The sequence below is a fragment of the Gekko japonicus genome, unplaced genomic scaffold, assembly GCF_001447785.1.
Source record: "Gekko japonicus isolate JY-2015 unplaced genomic scaffold, Gekko_japonicus_V1.1 scaffold139, whole genome shotgun sequence".
NCBI classification, from domain to species: domain Eukaryota; kingdom Metazoa; phylum Chordata; class Lepidosauria; order Squamata; family Gekkonidae; genus Gekko; species Gekko japonicus.
In genome coordinates, this window is record NW_015164186.1 from 1,016,757 (window position 1) to 1,027,790 (window position 11,034).

The 11,034-nt window shown below is 45.1% G+C and overlaps 1 protein-coding gene across 2 annotated transcripts in view; it reads right to left on the bottom strand.

Annotated features, from left to right (window-relative positions):
* Positions 1 to 6,696: 6,696 nt before the first annotated feature.
* POLM (polymerase (DNA directed), mu) overlaps positions 6,697 to 11,034 on the bottom strand; it is a 19,593-nt gene continuing 15,255 nt past the window's right edge. The window contains exons 9-12 of one of the 2 annotated variants that reach the window (XM_015408173.1): positions 10,674 to 10,776; positions 9,549 to 9,806; positions 8,143 to 8,226; positions 6,697 to 6,964 (exon numbers count right to left, since the gene is read on the bottom strand). In XM_015408173.1, the coding sequence (XP_015263659.1) occupies positions 6,878 to 6,964; positions 8,143 to 8,226; positions 9,549 to 9,806; positions 10,674 to 10,776 (532 nt within the window). In that variant the 3' untranslated portion in view covers positions 6,697 to 6,877. The remainder of the gene's footprint in view (positions 6,965 to 8,142; positions 8,227 to 9,548; positions 9,807 to 10,673; positions 10,777 to 11,034) is intronic. The other variant, XM_015408174.1, reaches the window with a different exon arrangement.

Sequence of the window (11,034 nt, forward strand, 5' to 3'; positions counted from 1 at the left end):
GGATCAATACCTTTTGGATAACATCACCCACAAACTCAATTTGTCCCTAACTAAACTGGTGAAATCTAACTTTGAGAAAAAATGGTCCCCTATACTTGACTTCCTAGCACGAGATGGATTCATATCCTCTGGATGGTTGCAGTCATGAAGCCTTAATCTTAATCCTGGCACTAGTCTTTTTATGTGATCCTGGGTGGCACTTTTTATTCTTGTACTCTCCATAATCCCCCTTCTTACAATTACCTTCAACACTTGTATATCTGCATATGGCTCACAAGGTGATACTCACCCTTGGTATATGTTTTACCTTTTGATTGGACTGATTTTCTTGTACAACAGCATACACTATGCGAAATACTATTACCTTTAAGGTCCGTTAGCTTAACTTTCTGATTGGTTGGGAACTCGGTTTTCTATGTTTCAACTTTGTATGAGCTCTCGTCATACACATATTATTACTTACTGTTAGAATTGTCTGTTCTTATTTTGCAGTTAAAATGTTAAAAGTTCTAATATCGTTTTTCTTTCCTGTACTGTTACATATCTTATTGAATAAAAATTACAAATAAATTTTTAAAAAGATCTGGTTAGTAAATTTATTGTTAGTTGTTAATTTGGGTTATTATTGTTTTTAATGTTTTAATTCTATGTATCCTATGTATTTACTGACAGCTTGTGACCTACCCTGAGCCTGCTTGTGGGGGAGGGCTGGATATAAATCAAATCAACCAAATAAAATACCTTGAATAAAACTTTGTCTTAAAGGTGCCACTGAACTCAAAATTTATCGCAGTATGAGTTTCATCTAGATGGCTGCAACATGCCATGTTGACTTGTATGTGAGCCCTGGCATGCACAGATAGACCTTTCTCACACATACACACCCCACACAATGGCATCAGCTCACAGATCTGACATTGAATGTAATCAGGTGACTATATGGGTGTGTGAACAAGACCATCGTGACTGAGGCAGAAACATAGAGACTGATTGTGTGAAGGCTCTCCACCAGAAGACATCCAGGTAGATCGGCTGCTCAAGAAATACGTTTGTTTTTATTGTTTTTATTGATGTAATTATAGAAATACCCTGACCTAGATAGCCCAGGCTAGCCCAGTTTAATTAGATCTTGGAAGCTAAGGAGGATGGGCCCTGGCAAGTATTTGGATGGGAGACCTCCAAGGAATACCAGGCTCATAATGCAGAGGCAGGCAATGGCAAACCACCTCTGAATGTCTCTTGCCTTGACAACTCTATGGGATCGCCGTAAGTCAGCTGTGACTTGATGACAAAAAAAATAGAAACACTTATTACCATATATGCCTGACATGCATCTGAGTAGGGAAAAAAATAGGGAAAGTACAGGTCAAAAAATCCCCCAAAACAACTGGACTCTGAACACAAATAAAGGTAGTGTGAGTACCTTGTACCTACAGAGAGTTGCTGATAGAGAAGACCACGACACGATTGATATGATCAGGGCTCTAGTCGGGGGGGAGCTCTCAGGTACGGAGCTCCGGAAGAGAACCTCTAGGGGGCGGGGCGGTCACGTGGTGAAGCCCCGCCCCCTTCTTTACCCCGCCCTCTGCTTCGATCCTCATTCCGTTTGGGAATGAGGATGAAGCAGGAGGGTAAGTAGCCGGGCCTTCTGACACACTTCCGGTGATGTCAGGGGGTGTGGCCTTCTGTCACTTCCGGTGATGTCAGGGGGTGTGGCATATGCAAATAAGTTATGCTAATGAGTTATGCTAATGAGCTCCGGCAGCTCTTTTTCTACAACAAGACCCCTGGATATGATCAACACTGGAACGTAACTCACAGATTCCAAAGGTGGTGGGGTTTCATACAAACAACACTATGCAGATTTATTATTATTTTTAAAAGGTATACACTAGAGACCTGCTCAAGGTGAGTCACAAGGTAAACATATATATATAAATATTAGAACAAGCCATAAAAACAAGCTAGGTCCATAAAACGATACTCAGTAGCCTGAAACTAGATTCCTGAAACAATCCTCAGGCTTTAAAAATGAAACCCCCATTAGAAGCGTGGGTAAAAACATATTTTGGCTTCATACCCAAAAGTAAGATGGAGAAGGGCATTGCAAAGGCAAGGGACCACCACTGAGAAAGTCCTGCCTCTGGTTACTATCCATCTTACTTCTACAGACAGAGGCACAGAGGTAGGGCTCGGGAAGAGGCTCTGAAATGCAGGCTGGACATCTGGGCTTCTTTGTACACAGATTAAGCTCTGAGTGGCTCCCGTGTTGCTCAAATCCTTTGAGGACAGCAGGTTCCAAGAACCAGGCTGCAGGCAAAGGTGGCTTTTCAGAAACTTGCAGTCCTAAACAATTATACTCTTCTAAATCCTTTGTCTTCAATGGACCTAGAAGGGCATAACTCGATATAGGATTGCACTGCTGATGGCTATTTTGAGCAGTCACCATCAGTTATACTCTTCTATAACACTTCCTGCTGCACCCTAATAAAGACAAGATAAACTGCAGAAGTGTGACTAGTATGGCTTGCCCTCTGCACAAACAACAGCTTTCTGTGTTCTTTTTAATTTCTCACTCTCTTTTCCACTTTCCTGGGTGCCCATCAGATAGGAAAATTTGTAGGGGGCTCTGCCACTGAGCATATAAAAATACACATAACAATTTATTAATCTCTTAAGTAGCATACAGAAACAGCCTTCAAAATTTCCCCCACACACATAACAGTTCAAAGAGGTGCTTTATTTTTTAAATTATTCTTGAGCAAATTGTGACTGGTGGAATTATGTTAGGGAAGGGGTCCTAAATTGCGAATTACGCATCCCACTATCCACCATGCAAACAAATGCCCCCTGGTGAGAACATAAATGTTGCCCCTGCAGGATCAGACTTCTTCAACTCTAGGCCAGTGCCAGCGCTCTGTTTCTAACATCTGCCAGGCAGATGCATCTGGAGTCTCACCAAGTGAGTAGAAAAGTGATAGCTGTTCTTTTCCACTTGTTCCTGGCCTCTGCAAGTCAGAGGGACGTTGCCTCTGTACATACCGGCTTCCAGAACAAAGATTAGGGTAAAACTAGTTTCAAAAGAACTAGAAAAAATGGGGAATAATATAAAGACGTAAAAACTAAAAGGCAAAAAATGTGATTGGAAATGGGGGGAGAAACTGAAGCCGTATGGGGCCATAACTGATGGGAAAAAAACATGTGGAAAAGCTCCCACCTAAGCTCTTCAGACTGCAAGTGCTGAATACATGATGGGCTGAACAGAACACCATTCCCCAGATGAGGAAACTTAAGCATTGAACTAACAGCACACATTCACCTGTTCTACCCAACTAAACTGTGGCACTGAGTACAAGTTTAGGGGCTGACCCCTGACAACACTGTCTTAAAAATCAAGCCCCTGTGCACTTCTGGGCCTAGGGCTAAAGGGTAAGACTCCTGGCCCATAGCAGTTCTCCAGCTTCTTCTCTCAGCAGACAAAAATGTTGGAAGCCATGTTAGTTCACAGTAAAATCCATGTAATCAGGAGTCATTTCATAGAAAAAGAGGTGCAGGAGCTCATTAGCATAACTTATTTGCATATGCCACACCCCCTGACATCACCGGAAGTGTGTCAGAAGGCAACACCCACCGCTCAGGCTCCACTGGACTGTTTTGGATTGCTAGCTATGGGGTGGGGGGGAACGCGCAGATCTGCCATCACAGAGAAGGGAGAGCTTGTACTTGAAGGCAGGTGGGGCAACTTACCTGGCTGCTTCTTGCTCCTGGAAGCAGAGGGCGGGGTTTGTTGCATGTGCTCACCCCCCGGGCTCCTTACTGCCGGAGCTCCGCTCCTGTGCGCTCCCACAGGAAATGACCCCTGCATGTAATACTTTTTTAAAGACTAACCCAAAGAACACATCGTGCATGGTTTGAAGTTCTCCAGAACTACTCATTAGGCTTGATTTAAGAGCTCTGGAGAACTCAGAGGCTTGCATAATGTGCTCTGTTGGTCTTAATAAAAGTTAACACATGGATATTCTTCTCTTGGATCCAACTCTCTTAATTGCCAAGGCCAGAAACACAGGAGTCTATATTTTGAATGCACCCTTGAAACACAAAGTTGACTCCACAGAACAAGCAACATACTCCAAAAAAAATCTGTGGGTACTGGTGTTTGGCTTTAAGTTGCATGAAATTTTCTTTTTTAAAGTCACAACAAACTGTTCCTCAGGCCAGAAAAAAATGAAGGAGTTTGCAAAGTCAATGGTGCATTGTTAAACTGATGTTTACCTAACCATGTCTCCTGTCTGGCAGGACAAAGGAGCAGGAAGTTAATAAACGCCAAAAAGCAGATTACAGAGACAGGCTCTGATGGTATGATTCAAGCTGTAAAAAGACAAAGGCTGTTGTTCAAAAGATGCATTCCTATTGCAGCTGCCATCAGTAAAAGCATGGATTTAATTCTAGCATCATTCGGGCCTTGCATAAGCCCAAAGCAGAGGAAAAAAGAGGATGCAAATATCCTCCATCTCACGACTGCCAACCACAGACACTTTCCTTTAAGGTGTCTGTACCAGAAGTGGAATAACTTGGAGCTGTGCTAAGCAGTGGTTGGAATATTTGAATATATGCACCATGTTGGTCATCCCCCCTCTACCCAAGAGGATTGCTATGTCAGTAAAATGCATATGAGAATTCCCCACATCTGATGCCCTGAGCTCCTTGGAGAATAGCAGGATGCAGGTGATCTGACTACTACGGTGGGTCATTCACAAAGTCCACATGGCAGACACATGGATTATTGACAGGACATGGTCTCAGAGGTCTAGATTGAGAACTTAATTCCATTAGTGGTGTACCACCACAAAAAAGGCAGGTGGGGACAAACACAGAGAAGGGCCTGTTCTTGTCAAACAGGTAGGTGGTGGTGATCTTTCAAGTATTTTAGCTTAAGTAGTGGAATATACCCTGTGAGCTTTTAGCCAAATGCACAAGATATAAATCAATAAATGCAATGAATTCCCGTTGGCTCACACTGTATTTGTTCCCCTCCTCCAGCCGTTATCACCAGGGGTAACAAGACAGGGACTGGTGAATTTCGTTGCACAGGACATTCCAAGTTGCAAACACACACAAAAGACTGCCCAGGTTCTCATGTCTGCCAAAAATGCTTGTACAGATAGAAGTCTGAGAGTAGCACAAAGGAAAGACTTCACCCAGGACAATATCTGCTCATCCACCACCATTGTTATAAACAACTCAAAGACTGAGCAGTTTCTTTCCCTGCTGGTTCTAGTTTCCCCATTGGGATGAACACCCCTCAAACCACTATCAAGCGGGCTCCCTGTCCTCTCTGCACTATAGATATTCCCCCACTTCAAGGAAGAGTACTGAACTCCAACTGACCCAGTGGAGAACTTGCTTCCCGATTTCCCCTTCCTCCTGGCTGTGCGAAACACTTCTGTACCCATCAAGGCAATGGAGTAGTAAAAAGCCCCTTGCCTCCATCCCATTATCTTGAGCGTGCACCACCATAAATAATCTATTTGGGAGGAGGGGAGTGGTTTATGTCAAAGAGGCCTGGGCACAGGGTCACAGCAGCTGCCACGATGAAATATTCAAGACCCCCCTTGCAGCCTGTGCAGAAGGAGAGTGGCAAACACTTATTGGATCTGACTGGGCAGATGCCCCAGCGGAGGGTGGCGGTGGTGGAGACGGCAGCTTCACTCACGGAAATGGCTATGCCACGGAGGCAGTCAGTCACGCAAGGTGCATTGTCTTGGGCCAGCTGTAGTGGGAATGGACATAGGTGACTTCAGCTCAGAGGGAGATGCGACTCCTAGGAAAAATTCTCCAACACACCTTCGGCCCCGCTCTCTACTTCCTGTCCTGTTGATGACACTTCCTCATCGTTCTCTGTTCACAACCGAGTCCCATCTAGCACTGCAGTAGCCACTTGTGCATCAGAAAACAAGTTCTGCAACCTCTCTTCCCTCACTTCAGAAAGGACCAATGTAGTTTCAAAAAGTGATTTGTGTTTTCTCCATGCCCAAGCTCCACTTTTCGTCAAACTATTGTGATCTAAGACCTCAAAAAAGGTAAGAGCAGGATGATGCCATGGGTGGGGACAACAGAGGAGGAAGGGCCAAGCCCCACTTGTGATAGAGAAGTGGAACAGAATTGCCGTTTTCTTCTTTGTAAAGTTTCTATGCTTTCGACAACGGCCTGATACAGCTTAGGATTTCTGCCTAGCACCTCACGCCCTGAAGAGCTTTACCTACTGCACTTCTGCCTATTGTACAGCAGCAGGTGAAGGAGCAGGAACCCTGCCTGGATGAAAGGAAACAAACCCCAGCTCTGACTGGCAGGCACTCCCAGGCACAGCCTTGCAGCCCAAGAGAGTTTTTAATTGGAGGGACCAAAGCCCACCTCTCACCCCCCAACCCCGGCCCACTTTCAGAAACTGACTGCACAGAAGATGAGCTGCAGCTGTGTCCTTTGGCTTTGCAGAGATTTAGGGAGGCGAGAGTAGCCAGCACAGGATTTCCCCAAAGTAGAGAAAAAACAAGGAAGAAACATGCAAAAGAAAAGTGATTGTGTATTTCCTTCCGTTCCCATAAGCATCACGGAGGAATATGTCCAAAGGAATCCTTAGGTACCTGTCCCTTCCACACACACACACAGAAACAAAGAGCCACGTTCAAAAATGCCCTTTTATGACTCAGTGCAAAAGATAACAGGCCCTTTATGCAGCTGCAGGAACAGGTGGCTCCAGATCATTCACAGGAAGGTGGGTGAGTATGGGAAAGTGTGTGACGGAGGCACACCTGCTTTTGCTTTGGAGACCAGTGGAGTTCAGAAGGACCAAGAAGGTCCCTTCTTTGTACAGCAAGCATCAAGCATTTCTCTGTTCTGGAGATATAAAGTCCAATCCTAAATGCTGGAAGATTTCTTCTTCTGAGGCAGCTGACAAAAATATTTTCTGAAAAGGATTGAAAAGAAACAGAAAACGGTTACATTTTTAGGACCTTCGCCTATTCTCCTGCCTATCCCCAGTGCAGTTTTAAACAAAATTCTGCATCTAGATTCTGTGATCTGTCTAAATTAGCCAAAACTAAGGAACAGTTGTTTTAATTTCATTTATTTGTATCAGCTTCCAAATGGTAGCAGTGAACTTGAAAACCAATGAAGGCACTCGTTGCACAGCAACTCTTATTTTGCTCCCTCTGGTTGCATACTGCACCCTGGCAGCCTGCCAATTAGGAATGCTTCTCAGCCTCCCCCCCCCCAACCCACCCCCAACTTCTGAGGACAAAACAAGACAATAATGGGGGCTCTCAGTGTGATTAAGAATTCCATTATCAGGTGTGAGGGCGGCCCAATTTGAGTTGGGACCATGGCACGAAGAAAGGAAAGGTTAAGCTTCCCATGTGCCCTTTTCTGATTCTGAAAGAGTCCTGGGGAGCTGCTATTTGCCCGCTCCCTCCCTTCATGCCATGTTCCTAGCCCACATATGGGCCCCATATGCCCAGTAAATCAATTTTCAGAAACACTGGAGGCTCTGTTCAGTATCAGAGTTTGACCCTGAGTTTTCAAAGAAATTGGACACAGGCTTTCCAAGTTCTGTGAGTAGCTTTCAGGGTTAAAAACCTGCTTTCTTAAACCAACAGACTGCTCAATTACGTGAATGTGTGACACAGCAGCAAGCAACAGCTAAAGAACATGAGATAGAATAGCGGAAACAGCTAAAGAACATGAGAGAGAATAGTGGAAAAGGTTTCCCAGTCAACAGACAGTTTCCAGCATTTCAGATGGGGAAACTGATACCCTTTAAGGGCTATCTTTTCAAAATGGCTCTTATAGTGTTAGAATCAGGATACATCTACTACATTTTTATCTTGCCCTACCTCCAGGGAGGTTTTTTCCTCAGAACCTTGTGAGGTAGCTTAGGGTCAAAGACTAGATAAAGGTTAACCCAATGACCTTCAAGAATTTGAACCCAGACTACTCAGTCTGCTGTGATCTGTGAAGCACCAAAAGCTGAACACTGACAGTTGGCAGTCTTTTCTGGGAAGGTGCACTCCCAACAATAAAAGAACTTGAAGCTAAAGTCAGAGCTCCTTCCTTCCTCCTGATCTCCTCTCCTCAAAAGTCAGGCACCTTCTCTGTGTGATAAAGCGTGTGACTGTTGAGCACCATTTTCTTCTCATACTTGGAGAAGCGCCGGAGATCCCGCTCAAAATTCTGAAAGGCAGTTGGGGAGAGAGGAGAGGAAAGAAGTCATCTTCTAAGACAGTAATTCCCAACTGACTGTACCAAGAATTAACCCACAGCTCGAAGGCACTGAGGATACCCAATTACAAAGGAGTTTGCCTACATCCCTGCATAAGGCAGTTCTGGCCTGGCCTCCTTCCAAACAGCAACTTGAAACCATATCTGCATTGGATGCAGTTGATCATTCAGTCTATTCCCAATATAGAAATGCAACAGAATGAGGAAAAGCCATGTGTCCAGGTAGGTATTCTACAGAGATAAATCAAAGGTCCAGGTAGCTCAAAAACTGGTATCTGCTTCCTAGGATCTCAGCCGTTCAAGATGAAACATGGCAGCTAGATTGAACTGAACATCAGGAACTGAAACTTAAACTTCATGCATGATATCTCAAGTCCACGAAAAAAAAAAAGCTAAACTAGCAGGATGCCCACCAAATAGTAGGATATGTGGCCAGGGGTAATTTCGTAGAAAAAGAAGTGCAGGAGCTCATTAGCACAACTTATTTGCATATGCCACACACCCTGACATCACTGGAAGTGTGTCAGAAGGCAACACCCACCGCTCAGGCTCTACTGGACTGTTTTGGATTGCTAGCTATTGGGGGAGGGGGATGCGCAGATCTGCCTTCACAGAGGAGGGAGAGCTTGTACCTGAAGGCGAGCCGGGGGGGGGCGCTGGCCCAACTGAGGGCTGCTGGGAGCAGGGGGCAGGGCTTGTTGCATGTGCCCGCCCCCTGGGCTCCTTACTGTTGGAGCTCCGCTCCTGTGCGCTCCCGCAGGAAATGACCCCTGTATGTGGCTATATCCTATATCATTTAGCTTTGTCCCTTGCTTCCTTCCTCCTTCTCTACATCTCTTTCCCACACTTTGCTGCTTCACTGTAATCATTCTGCCTTATGCAGTTGAGGGGAAATGCCTATCCCAGCAGCTGTGTTATCACAATGCCCAAACAGTATAAATATGTATGGGAATATGGCAAGGAGATGGGAGAGTCCTTGCATGGGGATGGGGGAGTCCTTGCAGAGTGGTGTGGGTTTTGCTACTAAGGAAATGGGTCTGAGATGAGTGAAATGGCTACTGAGGTCATAAAAGGCATTGATGTCTCCATAAAGCAAGGGAAAGCAGTGTTGTTCCCCAATTAAATCCCTAAGTGGGGAAATAGACACAGATCATGATTATAGAAGATAATATCCTATAGAATGACAAACTGGCTCAAGTTCTTCTCAGGCTTATAAAGAGCATCTTGGAACTAGCAGAACTCCATCCCAAAACAAGATAAACCAGCACACTCACCTTTGAGCCAGTCCAGCCCAGCAACGCAAATGAAAACTGACTGTAAGGGGTCACAACCAAGTCAACCCTGACAGCTTTCCTATGATGGGCACCTCCAGAGCCCTTCAATTCACAGCCAGGCTCCTCAGTCATGGAGCTGAGGCAGAAAATAGAGAAACAACGGTCAAACCGATCCATGGTCGTCGCACTGACGGACAGCTCTTCGTCCTCAAGGGGCTGGAAGGAGTTTCTGTGGGTGCTGTGGTACAGCATGAAGCCCTAGGAAAGAGGTGGAAAGGGAAGGCACAGGCCTCTTGAGAAGGACAGCATCTGTATTAATCCCAGCCCCAATACAATATGTCGTTTTACTGGGTATCTCTGCTGACAGATGCAAATGTTTTGTAATCTGCTTGCTGATTGACCGAATAGCTCTGTTTTGCTAGGAAACTTGGCTCTTAGATTCAAAATATTGCTCTCATATTTTGATTTGACTGAATAGCTCTACCATAGCTCTATCATACTTGTAGTCCCAATGAGGAAGGAAGACTATAAATAAAAAAATTAAATATAGAGCCAGGATTCCTAGACTCCAGATAGTCAAGGGATCCTTTTTTCTCTGAAATATAATCGATTGGCATAACTCACTCTTACACCCCAAAAGATATAAGCTTTAGAATGTTGTAACAGTAACTACCTGCTTTCAGAGGTGCCCACTCGTAGTCTGTTTACAAGTCACTGATCTGCCAATGAAGACGCCTGCCCAAATCCAGGGCAATGACTCACACAGAGATACAACAGGCAGCCTCTTCTGAGAGCAAGCAGGTCTACTGTGCCTCTAGAGTAGAATGGAGTGAATGATCCAATCACATCTGAAGCACGAGCAGATTTACCTGCTCTCAAGCAGAAGCTATTTGGAAAAGCGGAACAGAGACTGCATATCACGTGATGCATACACACAAATGTTTCTAAAAGGATATCATTAAGGGATTTTTTTGTAGCACATAGTTGCCAAATTACCCCTAGAGTGCTTAATGCTCTTCATGAGCATTATCTGAGTAATCTCTCCTCCCATTCCACCACATCCGAATGTCCTTCCATCTCAGGATCTTCCCACAGCTCCTCACTTGAATGCAAGCCTGCTCCTACCTGACTATCCAGCCAGCTGACGACTTTGCTCAACAGCCCCATTTCTTGGCCTTCCGTAGGGTGCGTGATGAGCAAGTCCACATCATGCCCAGTTTGTTTTCCCCTATCGGAGAAGCAGAAAAGCCATCACAGATGAGGGAGAAGGAACCAGTGGTTTTCAGCCAACCCCTTCCCCACTGCTTACCCAGAACTGGAAGCCTCAACATCCTCTTCACCAGCCCAGTGCAGAACTACACGTTTTCTGTGGTTTCCCCTGTTCCTCTGGGGGCTTGATAAAAACGTAGATGCTGAGGCTGTGATTTGAGAGGGGAGACAGGCAGAGAGAGAGAGAGAGGTCTCCCCCACCCCATTTTTTCCTGCT